Below are 20,537 nucleotides of genomic sequence, written 5' to 3'. Positions count from 1 at the left end.
AGGGAGAGGGGCAGGACAGGGAAGGCCACCGCAGGGTCTCCCCACCGTGGAGCACCAGTGAGGGAGAGGGGCAGGACAGGGAAGGCCTCCGCAGGGTCTCCCCACCGTGGAGCACCAGTGAGGGAGAGGGGCAGGACAGGGAAGGCCTCCGCAGGGTCTCCCCACCGTGGAGCACCAGTGAGGGAGAGGGGCAGGACAGGGAAGGCCTCCGCAGGGTCTCCCCTCAGAGACAACAGGGTCTCACACCACCAGACCACTACTGGACACAGGACCACGTCACCATGTCTTAAACGCACATCCAAGAATACACACTCATGCACACTCATACTCTCAAACAGGCACGCACACACACACACACACACACACACACACACACAAATACGCACAAGAACAGTCAGGTCAGCTGTGCTACATGTTTTATATGGAAATAGTACATTGAGTAAATGTATAAATCAACAGTCACATTTTGACAAAATCACGAGACATTTGAAAGATTGCGTTTCTAAATGAGAACACATCCACCACCAGCTGGGAGGGTTAGTCACCAGCTTCCTCTACAGCAGGGGTCTCAAACTCGCGGCCCGCGGGCCATTTGCGGCCCGCCACACCACTCCATCCGGCCCGTGACATGATGTCAGAAATATAATGTAATCCGGGCCGCAAAATAATTTCTTGTTAACCGCGCCGGCAGGCAGGCATATAATGCGAAATTCAAGTCGCTCAAACATGGGGCGAAATTATGTTATTGTGCGCAGCATGCGAGGTGAATGTTGCATACAGTCACAGGGGCAATCAATCCCCATGCGACTATGAACTATGAACGGAATGCAGCTCGCCACCGAGAGGCTGTTTTCATGGTTAACTAACGTTAGGAACACAGACGTTTCAAGAAATATGGACATTGCAGTATTTTTTGTGGAGTTCAATGTAAATTCTACCTGCCTGATATGCAAGAACAAAGTCACTATTCATTACTAAACATGGAGAACAGTGTCATAGGGAGACGAGAGGAAAAAACGAGCCACACAGCTAAGAGGGCTAAGGTCTCAGTCTTTCAAGATATGTCCAGCAAGAAATAGAGTAGTAGCCTACAAATGAATTCAAGTGTCTGGTAAGAAATGGAAACAAACTTGAACTTTAATAAATGCAAGTACAGGTACAGGGCAGGCTTACAGTAGTGATGCATCTTGCAAGTACAAATGAAGCCTATTCAAGATAAAATAAAAGTAAGGAAAAAAGATTTGCAGCACTAACTGTTAACATAGAAATGAATGGAAACCGGTTTGAATTTGTATGATGAAAACGTTAGTTATGGAATAGTCTTGCAACATTTAAAGACTGAGTTGTGAGTCTAGTTATGGAAAAGAAAAATGAAATTTTCTGAAATATTGCACTTTCTTATAGTTAGTAGTAGTTGAAGTTGACATTGAAGTGGCCCTCCTATGAGTTGACGATACCAACAGTGGCCCCAAGCCAATTTGAGTTTGAGACCCCTGCTCTACAGGGTCCAGGGCCTGTTTGGGACAGGGTGGGACAGCTGTTTACGTCCTCTGGTTCTGGAGCTGCTGTCTATCGTTCTGCTTCTCAGGGTTTCACTATTGTATTTATTAAGTCTGGACGTCTTTGTCCTCTCTTGTATTATAATATAGAATGAATATATGCAGTGGGTGCAGGGATAAGAAGTACATGCACATGTCTAGCAGGGGAAAGCAACACACACACACACACACACACACACACACACACACACACACACACACACACACACACACACTACTATTCTTGAGATAACTCAAGTGACAGTCATGTGATAAATAAAAAGAAATACAAAAACATTCCAAGCATCACTGTCATTTTATGGGATTGGGAAAAGAGGTCTGTAGGATTGGCTGAGCGTCCATGTGAAGATACTGTCACTAGCCAACCGGTTATCTGGGAGGGTGTGATGAATGCAGCTCGACCACTCTGACAGGAAGAATGGGAACATGTGGAATTATGACAGTCATGGCTTAATTATCAGACACATTCCTGAAGTCTTTCTGTTGAAGGCAGTTTGACCTGAAGTCAGGAATCATCTTTTCTTAGTAAATGTCAGAATATACTTGATTGATTCACAACGTACTATGTGTGTGAGTCATTCTGCCAGAGCAGCACGTGATTACATTACAGTACAGAAATGAAAGTGACCATTTTGAAACATTCAATATCTAAAATAAATCATCACAACTCATTGAAAAGCATAATTATATTTTCTCTTAAAACATTTCTTGAAAATAAAACGTTTATCATATATATACTGTATCTACACAAAGTGCAACTACAACTGAAAGATTTGTTATTGGAGAAGGATTCCTCTTCTCCCTCCTAGCTCTCTCATTGGCACAGCCCCCCCTACTGAATGAGGACCTCCCCCCCCCCCACTGAATGAGACACCCCCCTACTGAATTAGACCCCCCCACCCCCCACTGAATGAGACACCCCCCCTACTGAATCAGAGCCCCTCCCCCTTCACCACTGAATCAGACACCCCCCTGCTGGATGACACCTGTATCAGGTCTGATAGAGGACGAGCCTCCTCATCTAGACTAGCAGGATCCATCCATGACAGGAGACCCTAAGAACGTGTTGAACATGTCATGACTGTCATAACAACAGACATACATTCTAAAGACCACTTTACATGACAGCTCAAAAGTAACAGGGCAATTACCATTAGTTACAGTAGTAGTTACCTGTGTAGTTACCAGGTTAATACAAAGTTAATATCTACATTATTACTAGGAAATTACCTAATACCACTAGTAGTAGTACTGTAGTAGTAGTAGTAGTAGTACTGTAGTAGTAGTAGTAGTAGTAGTACTGTAGTAGTAGTAGTAGTAGTAGTAGTAGTGGTAGTGGTAGTGGTGGTAGTAGTACCTGTAGTAGTAGTAGTAGTACTTCCTGTAGTAGTAGTAGTAGTTCCTGTAGTAGTAGTAGTTACGAGTAGTAGTTACCTTTGTAGTTCTCCCCAATCCCTTCCTAACATCCTATTCAAGCCCATGCTTTGTTACAGGCAGTTTATGTAATAATGTGGAATCAGAACATTGTCAGTTTGTATTTAACTCCATGGTTACCATGGTTATATCCTTCCTAACATCTGAGCTCATGGAAACAAACAAACATTACCTGGAAACAGAGATGGGCGTTTCTATGTAATAACATGGAATCAGAGCAACATTACCTGTTTCTATTTAATTCTATGGTTATATCCTTTCTATTCTGAGTACTCAGAAGTTTTCTCTATGGCAAGAGCTTCTGGGAACAAGCTATGACCAATCAGAGGCCAAATCAGCCGCTCCGCACAGCCCACTATCAGCACCGGCCAATCAGCATCCGGTATAATGTCCGACCGGATTCTCATTGGTGTCCACAAATATCTCAGCTTGTGGGTACTCAGAAGAGGAAGGATACAACCGTAGAATTACATAGAAACGGACAAGGTTGTATTTTCCAGCTCTGATTCCACATCATTACATAGAAACCACCATCTCTGTTTCCATGTAACAAATCATGGGCTTGAATAGGATGTTAGGAAGGGACTGGGGGGTAACTACACAGGTAACTACTACTAGTAACTACTGCTATTTGCTGATAATTTCCTAGTAATAATATAGATATCAACATGTATTACCCTGGTAACTACAATGCACAGGTAACTACTACTAGTAACTAATAGTAATTGCCATGGTATTACCCTGGTATTACCCTGTTATTACCGAGCTGTACTGTAAAGTGGTATCGTATAGAATCTAAATGTTAATTTGTGTCAGTTATTGCTAATGTTCAGCCTGTTTGGTTTGTTTCCAGAATAACACACACACACACACACACACACACACACACACACACACACACACACACACACACACACACACACACACACACACACACACACAGAGTTGTTTCAGTTTTACAATAGAGCTCTGCTCTAAGCTCTTCTGACCTTGGACACTAGCTAGCTACCCACTATTGCAAGAGTGTTTGGCTGAGGTAAAAAGACAGCACAAAACAGCCAAACAACAAAGAGACAAACAAACCAACAAACCAACAAAAAACAAACAAATGCATCACATATATTCTGAAGATGAGCCTCAAATTCACAAAGTAGTTTTTATAGACAGACATCCACAAAGAAAATTCTAGCAATGCCACCAACTCCACCACTGTGTAAGTACTTTGTAGGTCTCTTCTACCATTTTACATGACACAGAACAGACATAGACATTATGTCCAAGGATACATATCTCCATTATTGATTCGGTAATATTATTTAAAATCTAAAAATAATTTGACAAGACAACTGTTACAAAAGAGCACACTTTTAGCACAGAAACAAAAAGAGAATCGATTCAAGGTAAAGATAACAGACTTAAAGTGCTACTTAGATTAGAAAAGAACCTGGTTCAGAATTGCACAAGGGATACGGCCTCAGGAAGTGTGTGGCTCTCAGAATTCGTAGACCTCAGTTTCCACAATCAGTCGTCTATGAACTCCAGATCATCAATCCTAACGGCAACACACACACAGGGAGAGAGAGAAAGAGAGAGAGAGAGAGAGAGAGAGAGAGAGAAAGAAAGAAACATACATAGTTAATATACAGTAGAATATACAGTAGCATGCAATGGAGGGAGATCACCATTGATTCAAGAAGGGAAAGAGAGCAGGAGAGACGGAGGGAGGGAGAGAGTCCTGGGTGAGAGAGAGAGAGAGAGAGAGAGAGAGAGAGAGGGGGAAAGAGAGAGTCCTGGGTGATAGAGAGAGAGAGGGAAAGAAAGAGTCCTGGGTGAGAGAGAGAGAGAGGGGGAAAGAGAGAGTCCTGGGTGAGAGATAGAGAGGGAGAGAGAGAGTCCTGGGTAGAGAGATAGAGAGAGAGAGAACTGGGTGAGAGAGAGATAGCGAGAGAGGGAGAGAGAGAGAGTCCTGGGTGAGAGAGAGAGAGGGAGAGAGAGAGAGAGTCCTGGGTAGAGAGATAGAGAGAGAGAAAGTCCTGGGTAGAGAGATAGAGAGTCCTGGGTAGAGAGATAGAGAGAGAGAGAGAGAGTCCTGGGTAGACAGATAGAGAGGGAGAGAGAGAGTCCTGGGTAGAGAGATAGAGAGATAGAGAGAGAGAGGGAAACCGAGTTAGAAAGAGATAGAGAGGGAGATAGAGAGTTAGAAAGAGATAGAAAGGGAGATAGAGGGATAGAGAGAGTTAGAAAGAGAGATAGAGAGAGTTAGAAAGTGAGATAGAGAGAGAGAGAGATAGAGATAGAGTTAGAAAGAGAGATAGAGAGGGAGATAGAGTTACACAGAGAGATAGAGTTAGAAAGCGAGATAGAGGGAGATAGAGAGAGTTAGAAAGAGAGATAGAGAGAGTTAGAAAGTGAGATAGAGAGGGAGATAGAGAGTTAGAAAGAGAGAGAGAGGGAGATAGAGGGATAGAGAGAGAGAGTTAGAAAGCGAGATAGATAGTTAGAAAGAGAGATAGAGAGTTAGAAAGCGAGATAGAGGGAGATAGAGAGAGTTAGAAAGCGAGATAGAGAGGGAGATAGAGAGAGTTACAAAGAGAGATAGAGAGGGAGACAGAGAGAGTTAGAAAGAGAGATAGAGAGTTAGAAAGCGTGATAGAGAGAGAGTTAGAAAGAGAGATAGAGAGGGAGATAGAGAGAGTTAGAAAGAGATAGAAAGGGAGATAGAGGGATAGAGAGATAGAGAGAGTTAGAAAGCGAGATAGAGAGGGAGATAGAGAGTTAGAAAGAGAGATAGAGGGAGACAGAGAGAGAGTTAGAAAGAGAGATAGAGAGTGAGAAAGAGATAGAAAGGGAGATAGAGGGATAGAGAGAGAGTTAGAAAGAGAGATAGAGAGTAAGCAAGCGAGATAGAGAGGGATATAGGGAGTTAGAAAGAGAGATAGAGAGGGAGATAGAGAGAGAGTTACAAAGAGAGATAGAGAGTTAGAAAGCGAGATAGAGAGGGAGATAGAGAGAGTTAGAAAGAGAGATAGAGAGGGAGATAGAGTTAAAAAGAGAGAAAGAGAGGGAGATAGAGGGATAGAGAGAGAGAGAGTTAGAAAGTGAGATAGAGAGAGAGTTAGAAAGAGAGATAGAGGGAGACAGAGAGAGACAGTTAGAAAGAGAGATAGAGAGGGAGATAGAGGGATAGAGAGAGTTAGAAAGAGAGATAGAGTTAGAACGCGAGATAGAGAGGGAGAGAGGGATAGGACCTTGCCTTCTTAGTGGCCCCTGTGCGTGGGTCCTTTTGGTTGGTGGTGAGGGATTTCCACACGGTGGTTTTAGACATCTCATCAGAAATGTTAATATCAGAGGGATCACACCTGGGGAGGGAGGGGGCAGAGGTCAGGGGGAGGGAGGGGTCAGAAGGGGAGGGGGGTGGGGGTGGGGTTGGGGGGTTCTGACAAGCGGTACATATAGACAGACAAATAGACAGACAGACAGACAGACAAACAGAGTGACTGACTGACTGACTGATATGACTGACATGAGTCTGTCCACAATCTTACCTGTCAACTAGCCAGTGTCCAGTCCAGTGTGTGTGTGTGTGTGTGTGTGTGTGTGTGCATGCATTAGAGATGTGCGGATGCAGTTTGAGCGCACCCGAATCCGCGTGCACTCATCAATCATCCACCCGCCACCCACCCGACGTCATTATCTTCTCAAATTTAGAGACCCGCACCCGCACCCAACCTGCCAAACAGGAAGTTGACTTAAACAATTTAACACTAGAACCGCCAAAGACGTCCATTGGAGATTGTGGGTTTTCATTTGCACATAACTATATTTTAATAAAACATTCCGCCAGTCTATGACTTTTCCTAAAATGGTGTTCTGTTGCACCCCATATTGTTAAATATATTCAAGATCATTGAAATAAAAAAATATCATGTATGTTTTTAATTCATACCTATATCGGCCGCCAGCCGTTCAATGAACGTTTATAGGGAATGCGCAGTTTCGCGCTATGCACAGCCTATTATATGCACAGTTTCTCGCTATGTAGGCCATTATAAATACGTATTATTCATTGGGGGAGCTTGGACTTGCTGGGGACTGGTGGAGAGACGCATAGTCTACAGAGCCTCCCCAGACGCGACTTCATCCTCCAGTTGGCTGAAGAGCTGCGCGCTCTGGTGTCCAAACAGCCACTGGCGGCGCCCCTCGCAGTGTCCACAGAAGAATACCCCCCCAAAATACCTGCATGGTGAAGACAAGCTGCAGCAAGAACAGAACTGTCTACCAATGCATGACGTGCACCAAAGCTGTCTGTGGCAGTTGCAATGCCAAGGTGCAGAGGATGTGCGAAGTGTATTTGAGCTGCCGCCTCAACCGCGCGTAAGAGCAGAGCGCATAAACTCGTGTATAGCCTACAACTAGTAGCCCATAGCCAATAAAACGGCTTATTGTTTTATTCATATATCAACTAGACAATTAGATAATTAGGCTATTAATTTCATTAGATAATTATTAAACATGGAAGTTCTATGCTGCATCTGTGATCACAAGACGCATAGGTCTAGCCTACCGTAAAAAGTGATAAAAAAAATTCCATAGTCATTTTGTGAGTAGTATGAAAGGACAACATTAAGCCTTGAGTTGTACAGTACAATCCTAAGACCGTATACTGTAAAAAATGATGTGTTATTACGGTATGTCCATTGAACGGCTACTGGCCGATATAGGTAGGCCTATATAGTGAGCCGCAGATTATATGCTCGCTTTCGCAGGATCTCGGTTGGCGAAGTGATCGAGGGTATTTGAGTGAGCTGCTGGCAGGTCTCACGCTTTCTCGCAGCTGTTATAATATATATAATTATAGTAGTTATTAAATACGAATATAACTGACAAATCCACCCGCAATCCACCCGCAATTAATCACAATGTTGATTTTTATTGGGCCACCCAGCCGCGGATGCGGATATCCGAGGATGTCGCGGATATATCCGCAATATTCGCATCTCTAGCGTGCATGCGTGTGTGTGTGTGTCAGTACCTGGGGTCATGTGTTTTGGGACACTGCAGGAGCTTGCTACTCTCCATGGGCATCTGGACTGTGGTCTTATCTTCTCCTGCTGTATCCAGCATCTCCTGCTGTAGCGCACACACGCACACGCACACGCACACGCACACACACACACACACACACACACACACACACACACACACACACACACACACACACACGGTTGGATATATAGTTCCGGTCCTGTGTATCCTGTGTATCTTGTGTGACAGTGTAGCAGGTGTCTGAGTGAGCAGGTTTCTAGTGTGTAGAGCAGGTTTCTAGTGAGTAGAGCAAGTTTCTAGTGAGTAGAGCAGGTTTCTAGTGAGTAGAGCAAGTTTCTAGTGAGTAGAGCAGGTTTCTAGTGAGTAGAGCAGGTCTCTAGTGTGTAGAGCAGGTTTCTAGTGAGTAGAGCAGGTCTCTAGTGAGTACAGCAGGTCTCTAGTGAGTAGAGCAGGTTTCTAGTGAGTAGAGCAGGTTTCTGAGTGAGTAGAGCAGGTCTCTAGTGAGTAGAGCAGGTTTGCATATGTTGCATTCGGCGTTGAAGTATATTTATTCAGTTAATCATGCATTTAGTTAATTATTCGTATGTTTAATTATCCACCTATTCATTCGTTAATGTATTCATGTATTTATAGCCTATATTTGATTAGGCTTTTATGTAAACCCGAATGACCACTGAGGCAAGCCGCAATTACAATGATGTTGAGCAACGGTGAATGGAAATGTCCTACTTGAGGCAACTGTAGGCTAAATTAGGCTATACTGTACATTATCATATATCCTCATATTGTCATATGATTGTTATGTAGCAGGCATGCGAGGAATGTGGGCATAAAAACGCATGTCATTCCAATGCTCAAATGACGCTTTGGTAGAATTAGCTGTGCGCAAAACAGCGCATGGATGTGATGCGTCTCCAAGTTGTAAGAACACCAGGGAGCAAGTTAGATTATTAATTTGCCGAATCGTCATGTGTGTAGCTATAATTACGCTTTATAGAATCACATGAAACTCATCCATGGACCCCATACATTTACAAGACCTCGATACAGGCACTGATATAGCTGGATTATAGTAGGCCATGGCGCACGGGGCCTTGGATATGCCAGGACTTGGCACAGATGTTCTAATATGTGCTTGGCTATCCCACAACATCCGTTCGAACATGCAGCATCTATTCATGGGTTTCAAATGTAGTCCTAGACCTGCCATGTTGGGGACCAACACAGGTGTTTCAAATTAATGAATTAGTTCTACTGCATAGGATTCTATAGAGCCAATCAGATACATTGAAACACCTGTGTTGGTCCCAAATATGGCAGTTCTAGGACTACATTTGAAACCCATGAATAGGCCTATAGAATGTTTTGAGAAAGTATGTGAAATGCATGATATCCCAGAAAATACACAAATTGTCTGCTGCAAAGAACCCTCAGATCTGTCGTACAGTTTAATCGGGGATCATTGCCTTAAGTAGTCACTATAGGCCTACATGTTTGCATTGTTATGGATGTCATTGTTAATTGTCCTGTTTATACGTTGATGGAATTATGCCCATACTCAGCGTTCCGAAAAGATCCTTTTGGCGCATCTCTGCCTCATTGACCAATACCTCCACCTCGCACTCAGTAAAATGTATCTTTCTCTTTCTGCCTTATGCACTCGGCTCCATTCTCGTTGCATATGTATTAGGGGCGTATCACTGACCATTTATAGGCAATTGTGGGCGTTAATTGGGGTGTGATCAGAACGTGCGTTCACTGGGCCAAGTTAAGTGTTGATTGTGATTTATAAAGGGCAGCTGGCGTTGGCGTAAGTCAACATGGGATGTGATATGCAGCGTTTTATAGATCTGAGATTTTTTGTGCGTATATTTTCGTACTTATTTAGCTAAGCAAACATAGTTACGTGGATTCTACGCAACGTTTACAAATGAGGCCCCACGTTTCTAGTGAGTAGAGCAAGTTTCTAGTGTGTAGAGCAGGTTTCTAGTGAGTAGAGCAGGTTTCTAGTGAGTAAAGCAAGTTTCTAGTGAGTAGAGCAGGTTTCTAGTGAGTAGAGCAGGTCTCTAGTGAGTATAGCAGGTTTCTGAGTGAGTAAAGCAGGTTTCTAGTGAGTAGAGCAGGTTTCTAGTGAGTAGAGCAGGTTTCAAATGAGTAGAGCAGGTATCTAGTGAGTAGAGCAAGTTTCTAGTGAGTAGAGCAAGTTTCTAGTGAGTAGAGCAGGTTTCTAGTGAGTAGAGCAGGTCTCTAGTGAGTAGAGCAGGTTTCTAGTGAGTAGAGCAGGTTTCTAGTGAGTAGAGCAGGTCTCTAGTGAGTAGAGCAGGTTTCTAGTGAGTAGAGCTGGTCTCTTGTGAGTAGAGCAGGTTTCTAGTGAGTAGAGCAGGTTTCTAGTGAGTAGAGCAGGTCTCTAGTGAGTAGAGCAGGTTTCTAGTGAGTAGAGCTGGTCTCTTGTGAGTAGAGCAGGTTTCTAGTGAGTAGAGCAGGTCTCTAGTGAGTAGAGCAGGTTTCTAGTGAGTAGAGCAGGTCTAGTGAGTAGAGCAGGTCTCTAGTGAGTAGAGCAGGTTTCTAGTGAGTAGAGCAGGTCTAGTGAGTAGAGCAGGTTTCTAGTGAGTAGAGCACCTCCACCTCCACCATGTTCTTGGAGTCGTCGTCCAGCTTCATCTTCCTGCTCTCGGGCATGAGGTCGTCCAGGTAGCTCAGCTCCCTCTTGGTGAAGCACAGGTCCAGCAGCTTACGGATGAACACTAGAGCCAGCACCTACACACACACACACACACACACACACACACACACACACACACACACACACACACACACACACACACACACACCATTTGTTTGTATGAAGTGTGGCTACAAGTATGTGTGTGTCTGTGTTATGTGTGTGTCTGTGTTGTATGTATGTGTGTGTGTGTGTGTGTGTGTGTGTGTCTGTGTTGTGTGTGTGTGTCTGTGTTGTGTGTGTATGTGTTGTGTGTGTCTGTGTTGTGTGTCTGTGTTGTGTGTGTCTATGTTGTGTGTCTGTGTTGTGTGTGTGTCTGTGTTGTGTGTATCTGTGTTGTGTGGGTCTGTGTTGTGTGTGTGTCTGTGTTGTGTGTGTCTATGTTGTGTGTCTGTGTTGTGTGTGTGTCTGTGTTGTGTGTATCTGTGTTGTGTGAGTCTGTGTTGTGTGTGTGTCTGTGTTGTGTGTCTATGTTGTGTGTCTGTGTTGTGTGTGTGTCTGTGTTGTGTGTATCTGTGTTGTGTGGGTCTGTGATGTGTGTGTGTCTGTGTTGTGTGTGTCTATGTTGTGTGTCTGTGTTGTGTGTGTGTCTGTGTTGTGTGTATCTGTGTTGTGTGGGTCTGTGTTGTGTGTGTGTCTGTGTTGTGTGTGTCTATGTTGTGTGTGTCTGTGTTGTGTGTGTGTCTATGTTGTGTGTGTCTATGTTGTGTGTGTGTCTGTGTTGTGTGTGTCTATGTTGTGTGTCTGTGTTGTGTGTATCTGTGTTGTGTGGGTCTGTGTTGTGTGTCTGTGTTGTGTGTGGGTCTGTGTTGTGTGTGTGTCTGTGTTGTGTGTGTCTATGTTGTGTGTCTGTGTGTCTGTGTTGTGTCTGTGTTGTGTGGGTCTGTGTTGTGTGTGTGTCTGTGTTGTGTGTATCTGTGTTGTGTGGGTCTGTGTTGTGTGTGTGTCTGTGTTGTGTGTGTCTATGTTGTGTGTCTGTGTTGTGTGTGTCTATGTTGTGTGTCTGTGTTGTGTGTGTGTCTGTGTTGTGTGTGTCTATGTTGTGTGTCTGTGTTGTGTGTGTCTATGTTGTGTGTCTGTGTTGTGTGTGTGTCAGAAGAAGATGGGGAGTGCAGCCTTTGCTCCTTTTGCACTTGCGTGCTACTGCACTTGTTAAAATGTATTTCTCTCCAGTACAATATTATATTAAATTGCATTTGTCAAATAATTAATGATAAAACAATTAATGTGAATAGGTTAAATATTCTGATTACGAGTCTGATGGGAAGATGCAGACTGGGTCACACCTAAACAAGGTTTTACCAAAATTTAGAAGAAATCTGACACATAGACGGGTATTGTGTTAAATGTTCTAGAAGTCCAGTTTTTTTTATAGGTTTGGAAACATTGCCAACTGTATTATTACGTAACCTGTGGGAACATACGAAGAGAGTCTACACATTTATGGAATTTTGATTCTTTGTGATATTGTATTGACCAGTAAGCTTTTTTTAAATGTTGTATTTTGGATTTCTTTCTTTATTGTTTTATCTTCCATCTTATTTTTCCTGCTTTTTGTTAATTTTGTCTATTTTTATGTGAAGCACTGTATGTACTGTATATTCTGTTGTAAAGCACTTTAAGCTGCATTTATTTGTATGAACGGTGCTATACAAATAAAGTTGTATTATTATGATGATGATGATGATTATAATTATTATTATTATTATTATTATTATTAACTATTCTTTTATTACATTTCTGTTCATATCTTTTTATCAGCCCATCTTCATGTGACATAATGATGTAATGTTCATATTGCGTTGGCTAGCATCAGCAGTATGTTATTTTCTGAAATGTTATATTAGCATGAGTTACCATTAACAGAACAGAACGCTGTGCAGAAAGGTAGCCGTTAGCTCGCCTCATCATCATGGAAAGTGAGCTAACTTCCTGCCGTTAGCTCGCCTCATCATCATGGAAAGTGAGCCAACTTCCTGCCGTTAGCTAGCCTCATCATCATGGAAAGTGAGCTAACTTCCTGCCGTTAGCTCGCCTCATCATCATGGAAAGTGAGCTAACTTCCTTCCGTTAGCTAGCCTCATCATCATGGAAAGTGAGCTAACTTCCTGCTAATAACCGTAACAGGAAGTGAATTGGGCTTGGCCAGCCTTACCATCATGGGGAAGACGATGGCGGCGGGCGAGGTCTTGATGACCCAGAGCAGGACCAGGCAGGTGAGCTGGGTCACGGTGAACAGGTGCACCTTCCTCAGGGGAACGTGGCGCAGGTAGATGAAGTCGGGCTGGTGCTTGGCTGGCATGCCGAATAACTTGACACGGTCAAAGAACTGAGGGGGGGAGGAGAGTGTTTTAACACAGGGACAGCATTGACAACCACATGAGAACCACATGAGAACCAAATGACAACCACATGAGAACTAAATGAGAACCACATGAGAACCACATGAGAACCACATGAGAACTACATGAGAACTACATGAGAACCACATGCCACTTAGATTCCTCCCAGTACAGGTTAGTGGAGGTGTGTATTGGGGAGGTGTGTGTTGGGGAGGTGTGTATTGGTGGAGGTATGTGTTGGTGGAGGTGTGTGTTGGTGGAGGTGTGTATTGGTGGAGGTGTGTGTTGGGGAGGTGTGTGTTGGTGAAGGTGTGTATTGGTGGAGGTATGTGTTGGTGGAGGTGTGTGTTGGGGAGGTGTGTGTTGGGGAGGTGTGTGTTGGTGGAGGTGTGTGTTGGGGAGGTGTGTGTTGGTGAAGGTGTGTATTGGTGGAGGTGTGTGTTGGTGAAGGTGTGTATAGGTGGAGGTGTGTGTTGGGGAGATGTGTGTTGGTGAAGGTGTGTATTGGGGAGGTGTGTGTTTGTGGAGGGGTGTGTTGGTGGATCTGGTTAGTTGTGTGTTGGTGGACGTGTGTATTGGTGGAGGTGTGTGTTGGGGAGGTGTGTGTTGGTGGAGGTGTGTGTTGGTGGAGGTGTGTGTTGGGGAGGTGTGTGTTGGTGGACGTGTGTATTGGTGGAGGTGTGTGTTGGGGAGGTGTGTGTTGGTGGAGGTGTGTGTTGGGGAGGTGTGTGTTGGTGGATCGTACCTGGATGCCCTTTAGTGAGGAGGCACCCATGTAGAGGAACACTCCATACAGGACTGGCATAGGGATGAACTGCAAAACAACACATGCCACACACGCACACACACACACACACACACACGCAAGCACGCACGCACACACGCACGCACGCACGCACGCAGGCACACACACACACACACACACACACACACACACACACACACACATTGCTCTTGTCAAAATGTTACATGCCCAGGAACCACAGTGAATGGATGTACATAATGCTGTCATTAAATAACACCCAAATAATCAAGACTACATTTCCCATCCCACTCTAATGAGCCACAGGAAGGGCAGTGTTAGCGTTAGCATAGCGTTAGCATAGCGTAGCTCGGCTAGCGGACCTGCAGAGCCGCGGTCATGAGACCGGCATAGCGTTAGCGTAGCATTAGCGTAGCTCGGCTAGCTGACCTGCAGAGCCGCGGTCATGAAGACGGAGCAGCCCATGAGCAGGAAGATCATGAGGCCGGTGAAGCGCTGCTCGCGGATGCCCAGGAAGCGCGGCTGCTCGCCGGGGGCAGAGCTCTCCGACTCCAGCTTCAGGCTGTTGACGTGGGAGATGGAGAGGACGGTGGCGGCCACGAACCAGGGCAGACCCATGAGGGAGCACACGCCCAGCATCACCGCTACCACCAGCAGGTCCAGGTGGTACCCACAGCCCTTCTACAGGCCGGGGGGAGAGGGAGGAACTCAGCACACATGAGCAGGACACACACACACACACGCACGCACACATGTATGCACACACAGGCCTCAAAAGTCTGGTGTTTTGAGGGTTTGAAGTGAAATCAAGACTTAAGACAGGATATCAAAATGAGCAGGCCTACGCTGGACGACCAGTGAGCGGGTTAAAGGTCACAGGTTATTGTGTCTCAAAGGAGCTTGAGCCACATGACAGACTAATTCTGGGGGAAGCAGGCGGGAGCGTCACCAGCATTATTATTATTATTATTATTATTATTATTATTATTATTATAATTATTAGGAGGAGCAGGAGGAGCTGTGGGAGGAGCAGGAGGGGGCCTCACCAGCATTATTATTATTATTATTATTAGGAGGAGCAGGAGGAGCTATGGGAGGAGCAGGAGGGGGCCTCACCAGCATTATTATTATTATTATTATTAGGAGGAGCAGGAGGAGCTATGGGAGGAGCAGGCGGGGGCCTCACCAGCAGCTTGTGCTCCTTGCGGTTGATGATGACGGCGGTGATCTGCTGGTCCATGAAGATGAGGATGGTGCAGAGCACAGCGGGGATGGAGGCCGCCAGCACTGTCCACCACGGGTTCTGCCCAATAGGGTTGATCAGCCAGCCGCGGTCACCTCTCGTGGGCTGGAACACACACACACACACACACACACACACACACACACACACACACACACACACACAGGGGGGTGACCTGACCGTGACATGACCCTCATAGTCATGTTTATCTTCATCACTGCTGTAAGGGGCCTAATAGAAGCTGAGTTGGAGAGAAATCTCTCACCTGGAACTTGCTGGGGACCTGCAGCTTCTGAGAGGGAACTCCGATGCAGTAGTCGACCAGGACCATGAGCAAGATGGTGAGGAAGACGGCAAAGTCACTGATCATCGACCGCACCTGAACACGGCAAGACCACAACGTGTCAGTCTTCCCATAGTGCCCCCAGCAGTCAGGAAACCCTGTTCAGACTGATAACATGTTCAGACTGATAACATGTTCAGACTAATAATATCTGACCTTGGTGGGGAAGTAGCGGCTGGTCTTGAACTGCTTTAGGAAGCCAGACGTGAAGAAAGTGGCAAAGAACAAGATGGCCGACCAGAAGAGCACGTCAGGGGTGTAGGGGCCGTGGTGGCCGCACGCCGTCCCCACAAAGTGACCCTGCAGACCTAAACACTCCTGCACATACACACGCACGCACGCACGCACGCACACACGCACACACACACACACACACACACAGGAAGTGAGATTGATGTGATGCAAAATATCCTTCTGAGCGAGGCAGAAAGGGCAGAGCACTAATGAAGGACTATAACAAGGTCATCCTGACACTGTGAGGAGGAAGAGAGTCTGATCATTACATGCTGGGAGAGTCTGGCGGGTCCAGAGCCACTGAAAGGTCATATCCATGTGTCCTTCAGTGGTTAGTGTGTACTTAGTGTGTGTGTGTGTGTGTGTGTGTGTGTGTGTGTGTGTGTGTGTGTGTGTGTGTGTGTGTGTGTGTGTGTGTGTGTGTGTGTGGAGAGGGCTACCTTGACAGTGAGGTTATCCCAGGGCACAGCTGATGATGTGACGTTGTTCTGACTCCACAGCTCCAGGGTGGCATTACTGGGATGATCTGGCTCTGCACACTTACAGCTACACACACACACATACACACACACACACACACACGCACATGGTCACACCCTACACCCCCTCTTACCTCCAGGCCATGGTCAAACCCTACACCCCCTCCTACCTCCAGGCCATGGTCAAACCCTACACCCCCTCCTACCTCCAGGCCATGGTCAAGCCCTACACCCCCTCCTACCTCCAGGCCATGGTCAAGCCCTACACCCCCTCCTACCTCCAGGCCATGGTCAAGCTTCTCTGTTCTGGCCCCGCAGTGGTGAAACGAACTGCCCACTGACCTCAGGACAGCAGAGTCGCTGCCCATCATTCGTCGCAGGCTGAAAACTCATCTCTTCAAGAAGTACTACAACGATCCTCCCTCTTAAGCACCTATTGTATTTTAGATTGCTATTCTTGCACTTTGCCTTCAGCACTAGATTATGCTCTTAGTCACTTGTTTTAGAAAGAAGATGCACTTGTGAGTTCTGGCAAGTAGTTGCACACTGGCTTTTCCTACATTGAATGCAATTATTGTAAGTCGCTTTGGATAAAAGCGTCTGCTAAATGACTATAATGTGATGTAACGTGATGGGATGGGATGTGATGTGATGTAATGTAATGTAATGTAATGTAATGTAATGTAATGTGATGTGATGTAATGGACGGAGAGAGAAGACCTCTCCTGGGGGAGGAGGACGAGAGAGAAGGACAGAGGAGTCTCAAGGACAGGCCAGAGAAAAGACAGAGAGACAGACAAGGACGTCTCACAATGACCGTGGGTGGTGTGTGTCTCTCTTTCTGGAGAAGGGTCTGGCTGCGCCCCCTGATCATTCTGAAATGCTTTCTATCTTTAAACCAATCACAGTAGTCTTGGCCGTTTGAGAGAGAGAGTGGGCGGTCCTCACTAAGCCAGGGTGAGCTTGTCCAGGCTGCTGTGTGTGTTGATGGGGTAGAGCTCCCCCAGGTGGAGCAGCTTCTCCAGGGCCTCGTAGATGAAGATGAGGCAGATGAGGGCGGCGAACGCCTCCTCCGTGAAGCGCGTGATGTAGCAGACCAGCGAGCTGGCGTCCGTGGCAACAAGGACCAGGCACAGGAAGGCTGTCCACAGGCCGATGCAGGTCCTCAGAGACAGGTAGGACAGACTGTAGTCCCTGAGAGAGACAGGGGCAGAGGAGAGGAGAGGAGAGAGGAGGACAGAGAGGGGAGAGGAGTAGGGGAGGGCAAGGAGAGAGAGAGAGCGCGAGAGAGATCAATAATGATACTGTAGGTTGATAGATAGTAGTAAATATTAAGCAAGTAAATATTTCATGAACAAAGTTAAAATCATACAATTAATGAGGCAGAAGCCATTAAAGAATGAATCTCATAAATGGACAGTGTTCTGACTAGCAGGTACAGTGTTCTGACTAGCAGGTACAGTGTTCTGACTAGCAGGTACAGTGTTCTGACTAGCAGGTACTGTGTGATCATGGAGAGAGCACTGACTTGCAGAACTTGAAGAGGATCTTCTCAAAGACGAGCACCGGGCCGGTGCTGCCCAGGATGGTGAGGGGCTGACCGGCGAACAGGGAGTAAGCCACACCGGTCATGGACGCGCCCAGCAGCGACTCGATGGCACTCTGGGACACACACACACACACGCACACATGCACACACACATGCACACACACACATGCGCACACACACACACACACACACACACATACGCACACATACAAGACACACAAGCATGCACACACTCACACACACACACACGCACACGCACACACGCACACACACGCACACACACGCGCACACACACACACGCACACACACACACACACACACCCGCACACAAAGCAGGACAGAGAGGGTATGTGTCGAACATATTAGTTGTTACCATTAACATATTATGTGGGCAGTGGCTAGTTTTCAGTGCAAAACTAGAATGGAGAAGTAAGACGCCTCGTTCCCTCCACTAGTCTGGGGGTCCACCTTGGGAAAGTGGTAGTACCCCCTAGCCCCCCTACCTGGGGTTACAGTTAAAAATCCCTGATGAAAGAACAACTAAAAGGAAGAGAGACCCGGCCCGTAGGAAGCCCGGGGCCCTCGTCTGGAGCCAGGCCCAGACGGAGGGCCCGCCTGCGAGCACCTGGTGGCCGGGCTTACCATGGAGCCCGGCCAGGCCCAGCCCGAACAAGCAACGTGGCAACACCATCTCATCCTCCATCGTCCTGTGGACCCACCACACACGGGAAGAATTGTCGGGGTCGGGTGCGATGCCAACTAGGTGGCGGTGAAGGCGGGGGGCACCGACGGACCGGACCCGAGCGGCAGAGGCTGGCTCTGGGGACATGGAATGTGACCTCGCTGGGGGGGAAGGAGCCGGAGCTTGTGAGGGAGGTGGAGCGATACCAATTACACCTGGTGGGGCTAACATCCACGCACAGCACCGGCACCGGAACCAAACTCCTGGATAGGGGTTGGATCCTGTTCTTCTCCGGAGTTGCTCACGGTATGAGGCGTAAGGCAGGTGTGGCTATACTAGCTAGCCCCCAGCTGAGCGCATTTGTGCTGGAGTTCACCCCTGTGGACGAGAGGGTCACCTCCCTGCGCCTTAGGACTGTGGGGGGGGGACTCTGACTGTGGTTTGTGCTTATGCACCGAACAGCAGTTCAGAGTACTCGGCCTTCAGACCCTGCAGACCCTGAATGGAGTCCTATTTGGGGCTCCTGCAGGGGACTCCACTGTCCTATTGGGGGACTTCAATGCACACGTGGGCAATGATGGAGAAACTTGGAGGGGTGTGATTGGGAGGCATGGCCACCACGATCTGAACCCGAGTGGTGTTTTGTTGTTGGACTTCTGTGCTAGTCACGGTTTGTCCATAACAAACACCATGTTGAAACACAAGGATGCCCACAAGTACACCTGGCATCAGAACACCTTAGGCCGAAGGTCGATGATCAATTTCATTCACACAGACATACACCAGCCCACTTCCGGCTTTAGGCCTGGGCCATAGCAAACACACACCAGTATTTGCCATGTCTCTCCTATGATGCTTTTTTAGCCTCTCTTACTCTGAAATGTAATTTAATGTAATGTATTGCTTTATAAATGTTCTTAGCCGGTAGACAAACATACTCCTGGAGCTTGCTCGATCGCCTTGTTGAGAGGGGTCAGGGAAGAATTTTTACAGCTCACTTATCTGGCCCCCGGGTGATTACTGTTTTTTTGCTTCCCTCTGGAATATGTAGAGAGTGGGTCGTATGCCCACCTCCCTTGTTCCCTGTAAAGCGCATTGTGTTGCCTCTGGGTATGAAATGCGCTATACAAATAAAGCTTTGATTGATTGATTGATTGATTGATATCGTATCATCTGATCTGAGGCCATGTGTTTTGGACACTCGGGTAAAGAGAGGGGCAGAGCTGTCCACTGATCACCTTTTGGTGGTGAGCTGGTTTCGATGGCGGGGGAAGCTTCTGGACAGACCTGGAAAACCCAAGCATATAGTGAGGGGGAACTGGGAACTGTCCGGAGAGATTTAAATTGCCACCTCCGGCGGAGCTTCTCAGGCATCCCTGTGGAGGTTGGGGACATCGAGCATGAGTGGTCGGTGTTCAAAGCCTCCATTGCTGAAGCTGCGGCTGGGATCTGTGGCCCGAGGGCCATAGGTACCTCAAGGGGCGGTAACCCTCAGACACCGTGGTGGACAGCGGTGGTCAGGGAAGCCGTCCGACTGAAGAAGGAGGCCTTCCGGGATATGTTAGCCCGGGATACCCCAGAAGCAGTTGCAGGGTATCGACTGGCCCGGAGGGCTGCAGCTTCGGCCGTGACCAAGGCAAAGCAGCGGGTGTGGGAGAAGTTCGGAGAAACCATGGAGAAGGACTTTCGGTCGGCACCAAAGTGTTTCTGGAAGACCATCAGACACCTCAGGAAAGGAAAGCGGGGGACCATCCAAGCTGTATACAGCAAGGAGGGGACACTGCTGACCTCAACTGAGGAGGTTTTTGAGCGTTGGAAGGAGCACTTTGAGGAACTCCTGAACCCGACTAATCCACCCTCTACGATCGAGGCAGAGCCGGAAGATGATTGGGGGTCGTCAATTTCCTTGGAGGAGGTCACTGAGGTAGTCAAACAACTCCACAGCAGCTGGTGCGGTTCTGCAGTCACTTTACCGCACTGTTGTGACGAAAAGAGAGCTGAGACAAAAGGCAAAGCTCTCAATCTACCGGCCTATCTTCGTCCCCACCCTCACCTATGGTCATGAAGGATGGGTCATGACCGAAAGAACGAGATCACGGATACAAGCGGCCGAAATGAGTTTTCTCCGGAGGGTGGCTGGG

The 20,537-nt window shown here is 46.9% G+C and overlaps 1 protein-coding gene across 1 annotated transcript in view; it reads right to left on the bottom strand.

Annotated features, from left to right (window-relative positions):
* Positions 1-240: 240 nt before the first annotated feature.
* The window catches only part of slc4a8 (solute carrier family 4 member 8), a gene marked incomplete at both ends in the record, with an annotated part of 105,980 nt that continues 85,683 nt past the window's right edge, over positions 241-20,537 (bottom strand). Inside the window, 13 exons of the mRNA XM_084446090.1 lie at positions 241-259; positions 6,242-6,352; positions 8,026-8,123; positions 10,659-10,796; positions 12,917-13,090; positions 13,849-13,917; positions 14,296-14,547; positions 15,053-15,214; positions 15,375-15,488; positions 15,609-15,770; positions 16,127-16,232; positions 17,114-17,359; positions 17,694-17,827. Coding sequence (XP_084302216.1) covers positions 241-259; positions 6,242-6,352; positions 8,026-8,123; positions 10,659-10,796; positions 12,917-13,090; positions 13,849-13,917; positions 14,296-14,547; positions 15,053-15,214; positions 15,375-15,488; positions 15,609-15,770; positions 16,127-16,232; positions 17,114-17,359; positions 17,694-17,827 — 1,785 coding nt within the window. The remainder of the gene's footprint in view (positions 260-6,241; positions 6,353-8,025; positions 8,124-10,658; positions 10,797-12,916; positions 13,091-13,848; positions 13,918-14,295; positions 14,548-15,052; positions 15,215-15,374; positions 15,489-15,608; positions 15,771-16,126; positions 16,233-17,113; positions 17,360-17,693; positions 17,828-20,537) is intronic.

Source organism: Borostomias antarcticus (assembly GCF_949987555.1).
Source record: "Borostomias antarcticus genome assembly, chromosome: 11".
Lineage (NCBI taxonomy): Eukaryota > Metazoa > Chordata > Actinopteri > Stomiiformes > Stomiidae > Borostomias > Borostomias antarcticus.
This window is presented reverse-complemented; position numbering and strand designations above follow the sequence as displayed.